Source organism: Protomyctophum parallelum, assembly GCF_964188405.1.
Source record: "Protomyctophum parallelum genome assembly, chromosome: 16".
Classification (NCBI taxonomy): Eukaryota; Metazoa; Chordata; class Actinopteri; order Myctophiformes; family Myctophidae; genus Protomyctophum; species Protomyctophum parallelum.
In genome coordinates, this window is record NC_139711.1 from 40,889,042 (window position 1) to 40,908,496 (window position 19,455).

At 42.7% G+C, this 19,455-nt stretch overlaps 3 protein-coding genes across 3 annotated transcripts in view; 2 read left to right on the forward strand and 1 right to left on the reverse strand.

The window, feature by feature from the left end:
* Positions 1–19,455, forward strand: part of LOC310873990 (A disintegrin and metalloproteinase with thrombospondin motifs 2-like) — a 344,256-nt gene that overhangs the window by 220,306 nt on the left and 104,495 nt on the right. The window lies entirely within an intron of this gene.
* On the forward strand, positions 1,372–3,475 carry LOC310873992 (uncharacterized protein). Its single transcript, XM_083786641.1, has 2 exons — positions 1,372–1,542; positions 2,767–3,475. Exon 2 carries the CDS (start codon positions 2,769–2,771, stop codon positions 3,186–3,188), a length of 420 nt encoding a protein of 139 aa, XP_083642767.1. The 5' UTR covers positions 1,372–1,542; positions 2,767–2,768; the 3' UTR covers positions 3,189–3,475.
* Positions 10,296–11,727, reverse strand: LOC310873295 (toll-like receptor 13; the record flags this gene model as incomplete). Its single annotated transcript, XM_083785642.1, has 3 exons — positions 10,296–10,512; positions 10,771–10,888; positions 11,328–11,727. The coding sequence occupies 3 exons, from the start codon at positions 11,725–11,727 to the stop codon at positions 10,296–10,298; spliced, it is 735 nt and encodes a 244-aa protein (XP_083641768.1).

Genomic DNA, 19,455 nt, shown 5'->3' on the forward strand with positions numbered 1-19,455 from the left:
GGTGGTAAGCGACTCACTTTGTCACCTAAAAGTGGAGTATGCATACTTTGCATAGGCCTTTACAGTTATGTCATTTTGCCGCCATCAGTGGTGGACCTGGACCGTAACGAAGTGCAGTACATTTACTGGAGTACCTTACTTCAAGAAAAGTGTCTGTACTTTACTTGAGTATTTGTATTTTCTGTGGGGCGCTAGCCCCTCCTATGTCCAGCTTTGGGGGTTTGTAAACACAAACATTGAAGACAAAAAGTTAGAACGCAAATTGTGATTGGCCAGAATGAGATGATGTATGATGACGTATGATAAGAGAGCGCCCCTCACTTCACAAGTTCACACGGGGGTGTTTTTGTATTTATGACTTTCACTCCTATATTTCCAAAATAAATATTGTACTTTTGACTTTACTTTTGACAGTAAACATAGCTTGGCCCATAACATAAGCATGGTATTAATGCTCTTGTAGACATGTTTGAGGATTAGTTTATTGTTAAATATATAGGTGATAAGGGATGTTTACAGTGCAATGAGTGCATTAGCTATGGGGCCATATGGGATAGGTTCACCCATTCTGAACGGGCACCCATTTTGGTGTTGGCATCATGTTATGCTTTAGCTATTTAAAAATAGCAGATCTACAAGCTCATATCGCGCCACCGAGTGGCGCGATACGAGCTTGTAGGTCTGCTATTTTTGAAAAATCGGAGAACGACTGACATTTCTAGAATCTGATCTCAGGTCAGAATGGGTTGATCAGACCAGTGTGTGTCCAGTGGAAACCTCGTATGAATCTGATCTCAGGTCAGAATGGGTTAAGAGAGTAAACACTAGGCTAGCCAACACCACCAGCAGCGGTTAATGAATGGATCATGTGACATACGTTGCACATGCCTTAATTTATACATGTAGGCCTATACAGTGCTTTAGTCTGGTGAGACAACAACATACTAAATGGCAAATGGCATATTTCTTTCAAGATTGCTTGTGACTATATTAACTCAACCCCTCCCTCAATATCAACGTCTCACCATTAACTATATTTATTTCATCCTACTCAATGCCCCCCCCCCCCCCCCCCTCTCTCTCTATCTCTGTCTCTCTCTTCCCCTCCATCAATACGGTTGGCCAATGGCGGTGCTCAGGGTAAGGAAATGGATGGTAAGTCTATTTTTAGAAGCAGGGAAGGAGGGCAAACTGAGACCGAGCTAGAGCTAGCGGGAGGGAGGAGAGAGAGAGAGAGAGAGAGAGAGAGAGAGAGAGAGAGAGAGAGAGAGAGAGAGAGAGAGACTGAGAGAGACTGAGAGAGAGAGAGACATAGGAGGAGGGATATGAGGAGCAGATACATCTGCATTCTCCTCCTGTCTGTGAACAGAGAAAGACAGGTTGGATTCTGGGGACAGGCATCACCCCATGCATGCTGAAGACACAATACACAACCCCGCACACAGACTGGCACCATCCGCTGCGTTTGGGAAATTAAAGGAACAAGCAAGAGAAGAGAAGGAGAGCCACTTTGTCTTGGACAAAGACCAACATAGGAAGCAGGTGAGTGTGAATGCAAGCCGTGCAGAAAAGCCTATAATCATTCATGTTGAAAGTGCAAGATGTGACATTCTAAAAAGCTGCTTATTTCAGACTTTGCCTCAGTCTCAGAGCACTGAATGGCCCAGGCCCATGGTTCTGCAGTTTTAGAAAGGGGATAAAGGTGTGGTGGTTACTGGTTAGCTATATTTAGCCACGGCAACACCTTGAAGAAACTGGGAGAGGTTGGATTTTTTTGGTTTTGGCTCAGACTATTTTTGGCACGGAGGTGGAGTCTGCGAGACATTCTGGGAGACATTGTGGGCTGCACTCATGCAGGGCTGTAACAATATGGGTTGCATAAGAAAATATAGGCTTCAGTCATATTTGCTTCAGTGTGTGCATGGGAACACATTAAAATACCCTGGCTATTTCTGTTGCCTTGCAGCTTAATGGTGCTTCAGTTTGTTTGTATTTTAGTCTACGGTATTTGCACACTGCTCCTCCAAAGTAAACATGGAGGATGAATTAAGATGATGATTGGGGTTAACCTTGGGTTACATGAACCTATACATTAATGGAGCATTAAGGAGCTCTTATTTTGAGTTAAATCGGCATTAATGATTTTACTGTTGTAGATTGATTGATTGATTGATTGAAATATGTATTAACAGTTTGCTGAATTATACAGTACATTTCAAGCACAACTCAATACAAAGACTGTTAACTGTGAGTGGACGACACCATAAAGCTTTTCACTTGTTTACAAGAGGGTAAACAGAGGGTAGACAGATTAACAGACTAGAATGACGTGTAATTTCTGATTACATGGTCCTCCTGGGTGAGTGGAGGCCAGCAGGTGATGACGAAAATGTGTCCTCATTTCCAGTCGGATATGATGTACTGTCTGTAACAATATTAACTGTTTGTGGATCTTAAAATATGCCAGATCAACTTGAAGGGTTGGTGCTGTATCCCAATCGGTCACAGATGACCTTATAACTGGAGTGTACGCTTTTATCTTGACTCACAGGAGGTGCAGGAGGAGGAGGAGGATTAGATGATTATTATAATTGGAGGAGTGAAAATGACTATTACGTTGAGCATGAGAATAGCTTCAACATAAAATGTTAATGAAAATGGATGGAATGTGAATTTCTAAGTGCCTTAGCTTTCATTTTGAGTAGTTGCCCACTAGAGCAAAAGGTGTCAAACATGACTTTTGGTTCTTCTCTCTCGCCCACACAGCCATGCGGACTCGCTCCAGACTGCTGTCAAAGAGAAGACTCCAGCTTCCCACAATCCGAGAAGGAGCAGAGGAGACGTTGAGGGACGCGCACGCCGCGGACCACGCACAGCCCCCTGCGTCTCCAGACGACTACCTCCTCTCCATCTGCCACCTGGCCTCTCCCACGTTCCCTGCCCAGGACGCCGCTCGTCCTGACATCATCGGTGCATGCCAGATGGACACCCTCCTGCATCAGAGGCTGCGGTTCCTACGGCATGGAGGGAACAAGTCGGTGACCCTGGACGTTCGCCACAGAGAGAAGGAGGAACGTGTCGGCCATTTGCAACAGGGAGAGAGGAAGGACTCGAATGGTGGTGGTGGTGGTCACCACCACGGCACTTCATCTGACCCTCTGGAGTGCCTCTACGGACGCCAGAGCTAGGACACCTGCCCTACGGCTGTACAGACTGTAAATAAGCTAAGAGAGACCTCTACAGCTGTGCCGTTTGTCAAACAAGCTTGTAAATATCTTTTTGTACTTTTTGTGGTAAAAGCTCTCAAACTTTCTTCTTTCCTGCCTAGAGATCTCCGTCCTTACCCCCCACCCCCTCTCTTCTTCCCTTTCTTTGTTTTCTTGGAAAAAAATGACACGATGGGAACTATGCACAAAAATGACTTTCACACACTTTTCTTTTCTTTACGTAAAACTGTGATGTGACAATAACGCTGATTCTGATTACTCGCCACCCCTGGCGGTGCTCCCCCTCTAACCCCTATCGCCACCCCTGGCGGTGCTCCCCCTCTAACCCCTATCCAAAGCACTCCCTTCCCCCATGCAGTTGGAGGCCCGGACAGGAGGCCCACACGATACAGAGACACATACAGAGGTGGAGAGTCATGTGGGGTTCCGCCCGCGGTGAAACACTTGCCCATCTCAGACAGGTTGTGTGTTAGACTGATCAGTGCCTGCACAGGCACTGACTAAAGATAACTGACTAAACACCTGAACGTGGCCAGAGTGCTGTCTTCTGCTCTGTGGAATGTAGAATAAGAGCACTGTTTACCGATAATGTGCTGTTTTCACTGTTGCCACTTAAAGATATCAAATAACAAGTGTGAACCCATAGTCAATATTCATAGCTAATGTAGGTATAGTTGGCATACAAATTGAGGTATGACATCGCACAGCTCCAGAAAGTAAAAATACATTTCAAATTGTACCTGTCATTTTATAATGGACGATTTACTTCATAATATTATGCAAGTGGGCATGACATTTGGGCAAATAGAGAACATGACCTGACTCTGACTGTACTTGCCTGGGCATGTGTGTCTGAGACCTTATTGTCAACCCCTGACTGCAACACTGACATTGGTACACGTTGAAGTGATGTAACACCATAAAAATAGCAGACCTACAAGCTCGTCGCGTGCCACTCGGTGGCGCGCTATGAGCTTGTAGGTCTGCTATTTTGTAGATCTGCTAAACTGATGCTGTTATACAATAATTGCCTAATAATAATCACTGAGTTTTGCTGTTGTTGCATGTGCACTTTCACTTGTGACCTACTTAAGCTATAGGTGGGCGGATGTTGGTGGTGACCATAAAGAGAAAAACTGACCATTATGAATAAACAAAGATTTTGATACTTTCCATCAAATGTGGGTTTTTTCTGCGCTAGTGTGACTTGTGTGTTTTGGACACTGGCCCCTCGTCACAGCTCCACCAGTGCTTAGCGTTTCTATGGTAACTGTTGAGGGAACACACACACATACTCGCATGTATACACACACACACACACACACACACACACACACACACACACACACACACACACACACACACACACACACAGAAAGTGATTCTGCATTGATGAACAAAGGCATGTTGACTGAAATCTGAGAACAGCAGTTCAATTAGCCTGGAAATACATGAGGCTGAAACCTTTATAAGTCAAGTATTAGGAGAAGGTAAACAACACGTGTGTCCCTGTGTCCAAACATAAGGCCTTCTATTCAGGCTTTTTGTTCAGTGTGGCTGACGTACGCATCTGAACCACAAGAGGGCGCAGTGGCACACTACAACAACCTGTTTTAAGGTCTGCTATAAGACAATGGATTGATTGAAATATGTATAACAGTATGCAGACTTACAGTGCATTTCAAGCACAACTCAATACAAAGACTGTTAACTGTGAGTGGACAACTCAATAAAGCATTACACTTGTTTACTAGAGGGTCCACCTTGTTCAATTCATCAAAACATTTAGAGACACTTCTACAGTATATAGCCAAAGAACAGAAGAGTAAAAAGGGAAAAGAAACATATACAGTGAGGGGGGGGGGGAAGGGGTCGGTGGGTGGGGGGTGATTCAGATTTTACAGGGGCCAGTTTCGAATTGCAGCCGTTCGTAGGTGCCCTTTGAGAGCGGTTTTGAAGGAGTCAAGGGATTCAGGGAAGGGAACAGTCTTGACTGTTACATTTTGGTGGCATAGGAGCAAACTGTTGAACTTCCTCTGGTGTTGTGGGTGTGGACTTTGTTGACATTGAGGAAGTATTTAGACAGGTCAAATAAGCAACACCAGTGTATACAGTATTCCACACTGGAGAAAAATCTTATAAAATAAAATAAAATAAAATAAAATAAAATAAAATAAAATAAAATGGGGCAAAGCAGTTTAGGGATAAGGCATACGGAATTAGGGCCCATGGTACCCAGATGTCATTAGTTTTATATTAGGTCAGATGAGGTCCCTCTGGTGTCATCACTCACGTAGTTTTACAAGTATCTGGACACTGATTCATTCAAGCCCAGGTCAGTGTGAGGTGTGTCCTGCAGAGCTCTGCGTAGGTTCTGCCAGAACAGTCCAGGGTGCTGTCCAGCCCGGGACCAGCTCAGGTAGGTCTGTCTCTTCACCAGCCTCTTCATGTGATAGTAGGGAGACAACTGGTGGGCTGGAATGTCCTCCAGAAACACCAGGATCAATACGTCCTTCTGTTCATCAAACAGACGTTAGATGCACATTGCACACAGGAGACCAGAGGACACTTACACTCAGTCAACTGTAATTTACATTAAGTAACACTTAAGTAACTACTTATTGCATCAATTTTTTAAATATGTATATGTTTTCTGTAAATAAAGTTCATAGTGCTACATAAATGTGTGAAAGGGAATTTCCAGTCCATGTATTCTTATAGCATACCTGGTGTGGAGAATGGAGATAACTATAAGGGAATGTATTAGTTTAAAGTAAAACGATGGTTTATTATTTAACACCTACATGTAGTGTACAGAATATTGTACATAGGGGGCGCTGTGGGGGGAAAGCAGCCCATAGTAGTAAAAGGTCCAGGAAGTGAGGCTGTGTAGGTTCCATTTTTGAAGTTTAAAAATGTTAAGTGTTGGTTGACTCTTTAGACTAAAACCTGAACTGTAATCCGAATCAGAACTCTAAACCATTCGACATTGATTGCAGTCTATACGTGAGACCTGAATAAAGGAACCATGGTCGAAATGAAGAGGATATTCTGATAGTAGGTATCATCAACAAACACATTCTCAGAAACAGAAAACACACATTCAGTGAGTGAATGTTCAATTCCTCTAATGCAATAGCCATGCGCAGGTAGCACTCGCCAGGCCGACGCACGGGTCTGAGCCATATAGCACTGTGATCCACCTCAGTGTTTTGTTTACAACACCCATATCTTTAGTTCTTCTTAACGTTGTTCACTTGTTCTACATCCACACACGGCAGTTCAGCAATGTAATTGTTAATATGTTGTGGGCATGTCAGAGACTGTTGTTACGTGACCTGGCCAAGAGGTGGCACAAGCGTACCAGACTAGGACTGGACAGTGAGACCTCTTGGGAGGAAGTGAAATATTCTTGGCGCAGTGTTTATGTGACACTTCAGAAATAAACAACCCGCATATTGATACCGTAACCTTTTGTGTGGAGTATTCCGTATTCAAGGTACTACAGTAATCCACAAGAGGCTGTGGTTTACCCAAATGAGAAGTGACGGAGCACAGTGCTTAAGTTCAGAGCCTCCTATAGCTGTTGTAACGTCACAGGTCACAGACAGTAAACCACAGTGTTGCATGGCTTAATATTGCTTTTCTAAAAGCGTTACCAAATATGGCAACATGAAAATCATAGACATATCCCAATGAAAGGATTTCATTATAGAACAAAGCGGAGATCCGGTCACACTTGATGTTAAAAGGAGGAAAACTTTATTGAACCAAAAGGATTTCATTGTTTAAAAATGTTTCATCAGCCAGTTTCTGATGGTGGAGGGAGAAGTTAGGGGGAGTGGGGACGGAATGAAGCTGCAGTTGATTGGTTGCTGTTATTCATAATAATAATAAAAACATACTATTTTTTTATTATTCATTCATTCATTCGTCATCTAATATTATATTCCATAAAACATACAAAATAATGACCGTCAAGTCGGCATTTAACACACATTGTGCTGCTGTGTGTAAATGTGTCCCTCATACTTTTTTCCATGGATTTGCAGTGAAACATCAGAGAAATGTCTCCCCTACCTGGCCATCTGGATCTCTCTAGAGCACCATTCACTCTCCACTCTCCAGGTAATGATGGCTGATCACACAGATGGTCTTTCTGCTGCCATAGATGGCATCTGTAATGTTCTCTATGATGGGTTTACCTGGAAACAACATACCAACATTAATTCAAACCACGTTCAAAACGTCTTGAGAGACATATATACACAGTATCACATGATAGGTCTACTGTAATAATAATTCATCCTAAAGACAACCGTTTTTCTATAAGCGTTGTTAACATAAAGAGACAGACAGATGTCTGTAAATACAGTATAAGAAAGATATAGAGAATGGTTTGTCCCACTCCCATCCAGATTCATTACAACAGTGTAAAAGGTTGATTATTTTAAGATGTGGAAATACATCTGTTGTGATGCTGAACTTTTTTATCGAATCTGAACAAATTCTCAACTCCCTGAGCTCAGAGGACATGTTTAATGGTAGATCTTTTGTCTGAAAAGACTCTAACTCATCAGTTAGGATGTGTAGCACGTCAGACTTAGTTCCTGTAAATTGGTGAGGGACTGGAAGGCAGCAGGGTTGAGTTGGATCCAATCTCAGTATCAAGAGGTTAGACAGGCCCTGTTGCCCACCTTCAGGTGCTGATCAACTTTTAGATGGTTTTTATTGTATCCTCATAACAGATGCTGGAATTTAATAATTCATAGATAATTCCTCAAGGATGGTGATGTCTTGACTAGCACTTTTGCGATCCCAGGCTCTCCCGTCAAGGGACCGGGTGGTGGGAGGTTTGATTGGGGGTGTTGTCAGTCCTAAGGGAGGTTGGAGGTGGCAGCCTTGAATGGGCCACTTCCCTGCAACTTCTCCTTTCAACTAGGCCTCTGTTTGGGTTGTCTGGGATTGAGGTTAGAGTGCACATGTGTCTCTGGCCATGTGTGTGTCCTGTGCACAAGGCGGAGGGATCCACCCCTCACAGGGGGATGTGATAGTGTAGAATATGGAGGTAGCTGTGGATCAGTGGCGTGCACAGATAGACACTAGGGGGTGCTAGAGCACATTGCCCTTTTGGCAATGTGCAAGAAAAAAAAGATTGTAGGCCTACAGTGTACACTGTACAGTATGTGGACCATGGTGACATTGATCAATTATTGATAAAAAAGCTTCTAATATATTATTTAGGCCCCCAAATCTACACTATTAAGGCAACCAGCCGGTTCCACACGCTGCACAAGGTGGCCTTTTTCACTTGAGCACCTGCCCCTCTAAATGTCTGTGCACGCCACTGCTGTGTTGTGTGAATGAGGGGATTGTGTGGGGAATTGTGGGTTGTAGTGATAAAGGCCCCCCATATCAGTGTAGCCTCGGGCCCCGTTATTGTGTGAATGTGTTGTGCGAGTGAGAGTATTGTGCTAGGCAGTGTTAATACTGTGGGGCAGTCGTAAAGACACCCACATCAGTTTACTGTATACAGCCTCAGTCATCGTGCTCCGGTGTGGTGTTGTATGATTATAATATACTTTAACTTGTCTGCGGTATATGCTCACTATGTACTGTATGTATTGTTGTGTCATCGTCGGGGCGACGATGCAATTGGCGGGGATGGATTAGGGTGTTGGCTTCTACTCTGCCCATCCTCCTCCCAATAATCAGTGAGGTGAGCTGATTGCTTGCGGTATTTAAGCAGCACACACTCTGCCTGTGTTAGATTCTCCTCAGTTGGTGTGTGTTGTTCCTGAACAGAGCTGGCCCTTTGGGCTTCAGCATGCCACGCAGTCCCACTGCGGGTCCTTGATGACAATTATCCCTTTGATTCATTATGCTCAACGCTAAGCCTCTCTCGTGCCTGTAGTCAATGTATATTGTTATAGACTGGTATGGTCATGAAGAAATTGACCGGTTGTCTCTGGGTTTTTTTGTGTGTGTGCGACCGTCCGTCCGTCTCTTCACGGACGGCACCCCCCCCCCCCCCGCCCCCCCTCCCCTTCTCGGGTTGTCTACCCCTTGTGTGTGCCTGGAGGCTGCCCCTAAATGAGTGGTAGGTTTGTTTGTATAGATGTTCCTAGTTGTGTAATATAATGGACTTTAACTTACGCCTTATTGAAATGGCCTGGTAGTGGAAACACTGTGGCTTGTGTTTCCATGGCAAGGTGAAAGGAAGCCACGATACTGTTTTGCCTTGCCTGAATATAGTTTCAACTTTCAACACTGACCAACCACTGATCAAAGGAAGAAACATTCTGATTATGTTATGTGAACTGGGAATGCCCTGATCAGATACTGTTTATTGTGGAAATGTGTTTAAACCGGTATTGTATACAAATTCCCTAATGCATTTGTTCTCTCTTTTGTTAGTTCTGGTGCTGAGGCGCCAAGTCGGACAGGTCAAGGTTTCCAGCGCAATTATCGCGCGGCGGGCGGGGCGGGGAGCGCAACACGTAAACAATTAACCCATGAATGTGTTACCAAATGGAATGACCTCAGACTTGTTTTCATCCCAGCTTAAATTGATTGATTGATTGATTGATTGATTGATTACTTTATTAACAAGTTTGTTAACAGTACAGGTAGTACAGTCATAGGTTATGCTAAAAAGGATAATGCCTCGGGGTATTGTTTCCATTGTGATCCATATTACTCAATTCACCATACATCTAGGATACATACAATACAATATACATATCTGTAAGAAAACGTCAGTAGCATCAACAGGTAGCCTATTTATTCACAAAGAAGGGAGGGGTGGAGTTTGAGGAATGGTACTGAGGGAATCTTGAAAAAACAAGAAGGTGGCCGCACACGCCAATAGCCGGAGTGCCAATAGCTTATTAGGACGCAGCCGGTAAGACAAATTAATGCAACGTTTCGGTGGTTAAGCCACTCAGTCTGGAGAATATAGTTTAGGTATCTGGACACTGAACCTCTGAGTATCTTATCAGTAAACTATTTAGGTAATTGGCAACACGGTAGTCGATCATTTGTAATGTATGTATACAGTTCCATAGATTATTCATTCAAGCCCAGATCAGCGTCTGGTGTGTCCAGAGCTCTGCGTAGGTTCTGCCAGAACAGTCCAGGGTGCTGTTCAGCCCGGGACCAGCTCAGGTAGGTGTGTCTCTTCACCAGCCTCTTCATGTGATAGTAGGGAGACAACTGGTGGGCTGGAATGTCCTCCAGAAACACCAGGATCAACACGTCCTTCTGTTCATCAAACAGACGGTAGCTGCACACAGGAGACCAGAGGACATTTAGTTACACTCTGTCAAGTTTTATGGACAGTTTTATTTATAATGACCTGCCACAGGGCAGATACTATATACTGTATACACACAGTATACACTTTGTATAATAACACACAGTCTCATTAAAATATCTTCATAACACAAGCAATACTAGTCAACAATGCAAATAAAGGGGTCTAAATGAATAAAAAACAATCCAATGAATCATTGGGCTATGACATCAGCATTACTGCCCCCACCTGGCCATCTGGATCTCTCTAGTGCACCATTCACTCTCCAGGTAATGATGGCTGATCACACAGATGATCTTTCTGCTGCCATAGATGGCATCTGTAATGTTCTCTATGATGGGTTTACCTGGAAACAAAATATGATACAAGCATTTATTCAAACTACATCCAAAAAACTATTTCACTTCACACATAGTATCACATAATTATTGTAATAATAATAATACTAACACGGCACAAACAACACAGTTTTTCAGACAGATGTCCCTACCTGTGTTGGTGACAGAAAGAGATAGACATATTTCAAAAATCACACCCGTGTGAACTGAGTGTTGCAACCCCCCCCCCCCTCCCTCTCATTAGCAGGCAACAGTGCAGCACTATCTCTCTCTCTCTGTTTCTGGCACAACAGCACCCCAACTGGTACTAATAGTCATACCACTGGTGCTCATAGTCACATAGGTGAACACATAGGTGAACACATAGGTGAACACGTACAAAGCTATTCCTTGGAGTGGTTGCACCACTCAAAAATGACAGTGTTACTTAGAGACAGAGGTTTGTACCTGGTGGGAAGTCTCGGTGGTGCAGACAGAGTTTCCAGCCCTGCTCTCCCTCCAGCACTGGAAGCATTTCTCTGTAAACCCAGAGCTCATCGTGAACGTTGTAGGAGATGAAGGCATCGTAGCGCTGAGGAGACCCCTTCTTTCTTTCCTTGGCATCATAAAGGAAGGCCAGGAAGAGGTAGTAGGCATAGAAAAGATGCAAACGCAGGAAGTGGTAGGTGAAGGATGTGAGCAGAGTTAGCACAATCACACAAGTGGAGGAAATGTAGCAGAGGAAGCTAACGTCCACCAAACAGGAATGGATGTCAAAGTCCAGAAACCTGGTTCCTTTTTTATCCAGAGGAAAGCCACAAGTGTAGAGGTGAGCGTCAACTACCAGTGTTTGGTTGTTGTTCTGCATCCACTGCAGAAAGTCAGCATTAGAACAATCACAAGCTAAAGGGTTGTCTTTCATTTTAATAAACCTGAGAGCAGGGAGGAAACTGAACACAGAGACATTGATCACTGTCAACTGATTCTGGCTCAGGTCTAGCAGAGAGAGTCTAGTCAGATTGGCTTGTGCCAGGAAACGGAAATCCAGGGAATTGAGATTACAGTCTATTAAGGAAAGAGTCTTCAGCTGTGGTACATATTTAAAGAACTGTGGGTACAGTTCACCATGGACAATATTCAGATGTTCCAAATTCTTCAGATCTGAGAGCATGTGCCATACCATATATGTAAGAGACACGAATGTACTGAAATGTATCGTTAATTTCTTCATGCTCTGCAGTAAGGTGGTATTGTAGTTTTGCCATTGTAACTCATTGGGAGATGAAGATGTTATTTTTATGAAGTTGATATTTAAATTTAGACTAAGTGTTTCAAGCTCATCTAGTCCTTCCAAGTAAGCTTCGTTAAAAAATAGGTTGAGGTCCATGTCTAGGTGCTTGAGTGATTTCAGACTCATGAATTCTCCTTCGTTGAGACGTTGGACATTATTCCTATTTAAATCCAATGATTCTAGTTCATGTAGTATGCCAGTCTTGAACGTGTCGCCAAATGTCCAAATAAAATTATGATTCACAGTTAAAACCTTTAACACAGTGAGATGTTGAAAAACACACGATTTGAGTTCAGTGATGTGGTTGGAATCTAGATGAAGGTGTGTGAGTCTGGTTAAATTGAAGAAGTCTGAGCAGCTTAAATCATTAATATAATTGTTTCTCAGGTCGAGGATTTGAAGCATGGAGAGATTCTTAACATCGTCTGGCACTTTGGAAAGGCGGTTGACAGCGAGGTTTAAGTGACTCAGTTGTGTCATTTGTTTCATTGCATTAGACAAGTCAGTCAGTTTATTACGTGATAGATCCAGGTTGGTAAGCTGAGTACAAGCTGGCAGTATTTCACTTAGGTTGGCATTGGCACCAAACAGGATGAGTGTCTTTAGTGTGGATATTTTGCAGACAATATTTAAGAGATCTCTGTCTATCCATAAATCATACGATAACCACAGAAATAGGTACTCCAGTGAATCAAGGCTCTGTAGAGCCTTTCCAATGGTGTTATAAGACATAATCAAACTAGTCAAATACACCGTAGTTATATTCCTTAGAAAATACTTGTCTGGTATGTCCCACTCCCATTCATTCTCATTGCAACAGTCTGACAGGTCGATTGTCTTAAGATGTGGAAATACATCTGTTGTGATGCTAAACTTTTTTATTGACTCTGAACTAATTCTCAACTCCCTGAGCTCAGAGGACATGTTTAATGGCAGATATTTTGACTGAAAAGACTCTAACTCATTATTTGTGAGGTTCAGCATCTGTAAGCTTGGTAGTTGTAAGATGGTAATGATATCTGTCATTTGATTGGATGTTGATGTCAGACTTAGTGCCTGTAAGTTGGTGAGTGACTGGAAGGCAGCAGGGTTGATGAATTTGATATTGTTAAAATGTAATTGTAGTGTCAAGAGGTTAGACAGTCCCTGAAACATATTATCAGTCAGTGTTTTTAGGTAGTTATGGTCCATATAGAGCATTTTAAGTTGCACCAAAGGAACAAAAGCCATGTCATCTACATGAGTTATTAAATTTTCACTCAGGTCCAAATCTGTGAGATTTGACAGATGGCAAAAAGATGTCCTGTGTATCTCTTTTATAATATTGTGGATTATTGTTAATGATACAACGTTTCTGGGAATGTCATCTGGTATGCTAACGAGACCACAAAAATTACAATCCACTGAAACACCAGCAGTGAAATTGTCAGAGTAAAGAATAGTGCAGTCTTTCAGGAAGTAAGCCAGTGTGGGACTAAGATGAAGCGTGAACAACAGAAATAAGAAGGAGAAACAATGGCAGCTTCCTGTCTGTAGCATCATGGCTGTCTTCAGGGTCAAACTGTCAGGACACTGGTTGGTGGCAACACTGTTCAGCATTGGTGATCTAAAGAGGATACGTTACAGTAATCAATTTATTTGATCTTTAACTTTAATAGATTATATACCATAATATACGTGTATATTCCACATGATGTCTCATGTTTCCTTTACAATTGACCTAGCATCTGTCAAAACAACATTCTGTATTTGTGGTCAAGATAAATAGAAATCTATGTTACAAAGAACAAGTGACCAAAATATATCTTTATTAAAAGAAAATACAGAATGTAAATGAACATTACCATTGTTGGTAATGTTCGCTATAACTCACATTATCATTAAAAGCCCTCCTCAAGCTACAATTTGAGTTTGTTTGAGTGCAATTTTGAATGTCATTTCTTTCCAGAGTGTTTCAATAAGAATGGCAGTTAATGACAAGAACTACTAAAGTATCCATGCATTTATATACACAGAATGTCAAGAGCCAGAAGTAAAAACCTTGACTGGTTCAGCTCTTTAACATTAACAGCACATGTTAATCCATATTAGGCTATCCATATTATATACAATATAACACAGAAAAGTGGACACAGGAATTGTTATATTGAATCCTACCTGTCCTGAACCATCCTTCCAGTGTTTTACTCTGCCAGGAATGAAGTCCATTTGACCACAGCTCAGCTACACCTCACGTGACCTTAGAAATAACACAGAGTGGCAATTGGTGAAAGAGGAAGCACCCTAAAAATGCAGAAATATGCTTAGCAAGAACAAATGCAAGCCAGATGCTTCTGAGGATGCAGAAATAAGTCTTCACTTTAGTGGAACTAGAACAGACACTATCAGTGTAAACTCAGCAAGGAGCTGGACAGAGGATTGTTGCCCACCTTCAGGTGCTGAGCAACTTTTAGATGTTTTTTATTGTATCCACATAACAGATGCTGGAATTTAATTTAATTCATAGGCAATTCCTCAAGGTTGGTGATGTCTTGACTAGCACTTGTGCGATCCCAGGCTCTCCCGTCAAGGGACCGGGTGGTGGGAGGTTTGATTGGGGGTGTTGTCAGTCCTAAGGGAGGTTGGAGGTGGCAGCCTTGAATGGGCCACTTCCCTGCAACTTCTCCTTTCAACGAGGCCTCTGTTTGGGTTGTCTGGGATTGAGGTTAGAGTGCACATGGGCAATGGCCATGTCTGTGTCCTGTACCCAAGGCGGAGGGATCCACCCCTCACGGGGGGATGTGATAGTGTAGAATATGGAGGTAGCTGTGGATCAGTGGCGTGCACAGATAGACATGTGCTAGAGCACATTGCCCTTTTGGCAATGTGCCCTTTTGAGAAAAAAACAAGAAAAAAAAGATTGTACAGTGTACAATGTACAGTATGTGGACCATGGTGACATTGATCAATTATTGATAAAAAAGCTTCTAATATATTATTTAGGCCCCAAAATCTACACTATTAAGGCAACCAGCCGGTTCCACACGCTGCACAAGGTGGCCTTTTTCACTTGAGCACCTGCCCCTCTAAATGTCTGTGCACGCCACTGCTGTGTTGTGTGAATGAGGGGATTGTGTGGGGAATTGTGGGTTGTAGTGATAAAGCCCTCCCATATCAGTGTAGCCTCGGGCCCCGTTATTGTGTGAATGTGTTGTGCGAGTGAGAGTATTGTGCTAGGCAGTGTTAATACTGTGGGGCAGACGTAAAGACACCCACATCAGTTTACTGTATATACAGCCTCAGTCATCGTGCTCCGGTGTGGTGTTGTATGATTATAATATACTTTAACTTGTCTGCGGTATATGCTCACTATGTACTGTATGTATTGTTGTGTCATCGTCGGGGCGACGATGAAATTGGCGGGGATGGATTAGGGCGTTGGCTTCTACTCTGCCCATCCTCCTCCCAATAATCAGAGAGGTGAGCTGATTGCTTGCGGTATTTAAGCAGCACACACTCTGCCTGTGTTAGATTCTCCTCAGTTGGTGTGTGTTGTTCCTGAACAGAGCTGGCCCTTTGGGCTTCAGCATGCCACACAGTCCCACAGCGGGTCCTTGATGACAATTATCCCTTTGATTCATTATGCTCAACGCTAAGCCTCTCTCGTGCCTGTAGTCAATGTATATTGTTATAGACTGGTATGGTCATGATGAAATTGACCGTTTGTCTCTGGGTTTTTTTGTGTGTGTGCGACCGTCCGTCTCTGCACGGACGGCACCACACCCCTTCTCGGGTTGTTTGTTTGTATAGATGTTCCTAGTTGTGTAATATAATGGACTTTAACTTACGCCTTATTGAAATGGCCTGGTAGTGGAAACACTGTGGCTTGTGTTTCCAGGGCAAGGTGAAAGGAAGCCACGCTGCTGTTTTGCCTTGCCTGAATATAGTTTCAACTTTCAACACTGACCAACCACTGATCAAAGGAAGAAACATTCTGATTATGTTATGTGAACTGGGAATGCCCTGATCAGACACTGTTTATTGTGGAAATGTGTTTAAACCGGTATTGTCTACGAATTCCCTAATGCATTTGTTCTCTCTTTTGTTAGTTCTGGTGCTGAGGCCCCAAGTCGGACAGGTCAAGGTTTCCAGCGCAATTATCGCGGGGCGGGGAGCGCAACACGTAAACAATTAACCCATGAATGTGTTACCAAATGGAATGACCCCAGACTTGTTTTCATCCCAGCTTAAATTGATTGATTGCTTGATTGATTGATTACTTTATTAACAAGTTTGTTAACAGTACAGGTAGTACAGTCATAGGTTATGCTAAAAAGGATAATGCCTCAGGGTATTGTTTCCATTGTGATCCATTGTACTCAATTCACCATACATCTAGGATACATACAATACAATATACATATCTGTAAGAAAACGTCAGTAGCATCAACAGGTAGCCTATTTATTCACAAAGAAGGGAGGGGTGGAGGTTGAGGAATGGTACTGAGGGAATCTTGAAAAAACAAGAAGGTGGCCGCACACGCCAATAGCCAGAGTGCCAATAGCTTATTAGGACGCAGCAGGTAAGACAAATGAATGCAACGTTTCGGTGGTTAAGCCACTCAGTCTGGAGAATATAGTTTAGGTATCTGGACACTGAACCTCTGAGTATCTTATCAGTAAACTATTTAGGTAATTGGCAACACAGTAGTCTATTATTTGTAATACAGTTCCATAGATTATTCATTCAAGCCCAGATCAGCGTCTGGTGTGTCCAGAGCTCTGCGTAGGTTCTGCCAGAACAGTCCAGGGTGCTGTTCAGCCTGGGACCAGCTCAGGTAGGTCTGTCTCTTCACCAGCCTCTTCATGTGATAGTAGGGAGACAACTGGTGGGCTGGAATGTCCTCCAGAAACACCAGGATCAACACGTCCTTCTGTTCATCAAACAAACGGTAGCTGCACACAGGAGACCAGAGGACATTTACACTCTGTCAAGTTGTATGGACAGTTTTATTTATAATGACCTGCCACAGGGCAGATACTATATACTGTATACACACAGTATACACTTTGTATAATAACACACAGTCTCATTAAAATATCTTCATAACACAAGCAATACTAGTCTACAATGCAAATAAAGGGGTCTAAATGAATAAAAAACAATCCAATGAATCATTGGGCTATGACATCAGCATTACTGCCCCCACCTGGCCATCTGGATCTCTCTAGTGCACCATTCACTCTCCAGGTAATGATGGCTGATCACACAGATGATCTTTCTGCTGCCATAGATGGCATCTGTAATGTTCTCTATGATGGGTTTACCTGGAAACAAAATATGATACAAGCATTTATTCAAACTACATCCAAAAAACTATTTCACTTCACACATAGTATCACATATTGTAATAATAATACTAACACGGCACAAACAACACAGTTTTTCAGACAGATGTCCCTACCTGTGTTGGTGACAGAAAGAGATAGACATATTTCAAAAATCACACCCGTGTGAACTGAGTGTTGCAACCCCCCCCCCCCCCCCCCCCTCTCTCTCTCATTAGCAGGCAACAGTGCAGCACTATCTCTCTCTCTCTGTTTCTGGCACAACAGCGCCCCAACTGGTACTAATAGTCATACCACTGGTGCTCATAGTCACATAGGTGAACACATAGGTGAACACATAGGTGAACACGGACAAAGCTATTCCTTGGAGTGGTTGCACCACTCAAAAATGACAGTGTTACTTAGAGACAGAGGTTTGTACCTGGTGGGAAGTCTCGGTGGTGCAGACAGAGTTTCCAGCCCTGCTCTCCCTCCAGCACTGGTAGCATTTCTCTGTAAACCCAGAGCTCATCGTGAACGTTGTAGGAGATGAAGGCATCGTAGCGCTGAGGAGACCCCTTCTTTCTTTCCTTGGCATCATAAAGGAAGGCCAGGAAGAGGTAGTAGGCATAGAAAAGATGCAACCTCAGGAAGTGGTAGGTGAAGGATGTGAGCAGAGTTAGCACAATCACACAAGTGGAGGAAATGTAGCAGATGAAGCTAGTGTTCACCAAACAGGAATGGATATCAAAGTCCAGAAACCTGGTTCCTTTTTTATCCAGAGGAAAGCCACAAGTGTAGAGGTGAGCGTCAACTACCAGTGTTTGGTTGTTGTTCTGCATCCACTGCTGAAAGTCAGCATTAGAACAATCACAAGCTAAAGGGTTGTCTTTCATTTTAATAAACCTGAGAGCAGGGAGGAAACTGAACACAGAGACATTGATCACCGTCAACTGATTCTGGCTCAGGTCTAGCAGAGAGAGTCTAGTCAGATTGGCTTGTGCCAGGAAATGGAAATCCAGGGAATTGAGATTACAGTCTATTAAGGAAAGAGTCTTCAGCTGTGGTACATATTTAAAGAAGTGTGGGTACAGTTCACCATGGACAATATTCAGATGTTCCAAATTCTTCATATCTGAGAGAATGTGCCATACCATATATGTAATATACATGAATGGACTGAAATGTATCATTAAGTTCTTCATGCTCTGCAGTAAGGTGGTATTGTAGTTTTGCCATTGTAACTCATTGGGAGATGAAGACGTTATTTGTAAGTTGACATTTAAATTTAGACCTAGTGTTTCAAGCTCATCTAGTCCTTCCAAGTAGGCTTCGTTAAAAAATAGGTCAAGGTCCATGTCTAGGTGCTTGAGTGATTTCAGACTCATGAATTCTCCTTCGTTGAGACGTTGGACATTATTCTTATTTAAATCCAATGATTCTAGTTCATGTAGTATGCCAGTCTTGAACGTGTCGCCAAATGTACAAATAAAATTATGATTCACAGTTAAAACCTTTAACAAAGTGAAATGTTGAAAAACACACGATTTGAGTTCAGTGATGAGGTTGTAATCTAGATGAAGGTGTGTGAGTCTGGTTAAATTTAAGAAGTCTGAGCAGCTTAAATCATTAATATAATTGCTACTCAGGTCGAGGATTTGAAGCATGGAGAGATTCTTAACATCGTCTGGCACTTTGGAAAGGCGGTTGACAGCGAGGTTTAAGTGACTCAGTTGTGTCATTTGTTTCATTGCATTAGACAAGTCAGTCAGTTTATTATATGATAGATCCAGGTTGGTAAGCTGAGTACAAGCTGGCATTATTTCACTTAGGTTGGCATTGACACCAAACAGGATGAGTGTCTTTAGTGTGGATATTTTGCAGACAATATTTAAGAGATCTGTGTCTATCCATAAATCATACGATAACACCAGAAATAGGTACTCCAGTGAATCAAGGCTCTGTAGAGCCTTTCCAATGGTGTTATAAGACATCATA

Excerpts from the sequence above, each read along its gene's own strand:
- LOC310873992 (XM_083786641.1), top strand. The coding sequence starts at position 2,769 with ATGCGGACTCGCTCCAGACTGCTGTCAAAGAGAAGACTCCAGCTTCCC.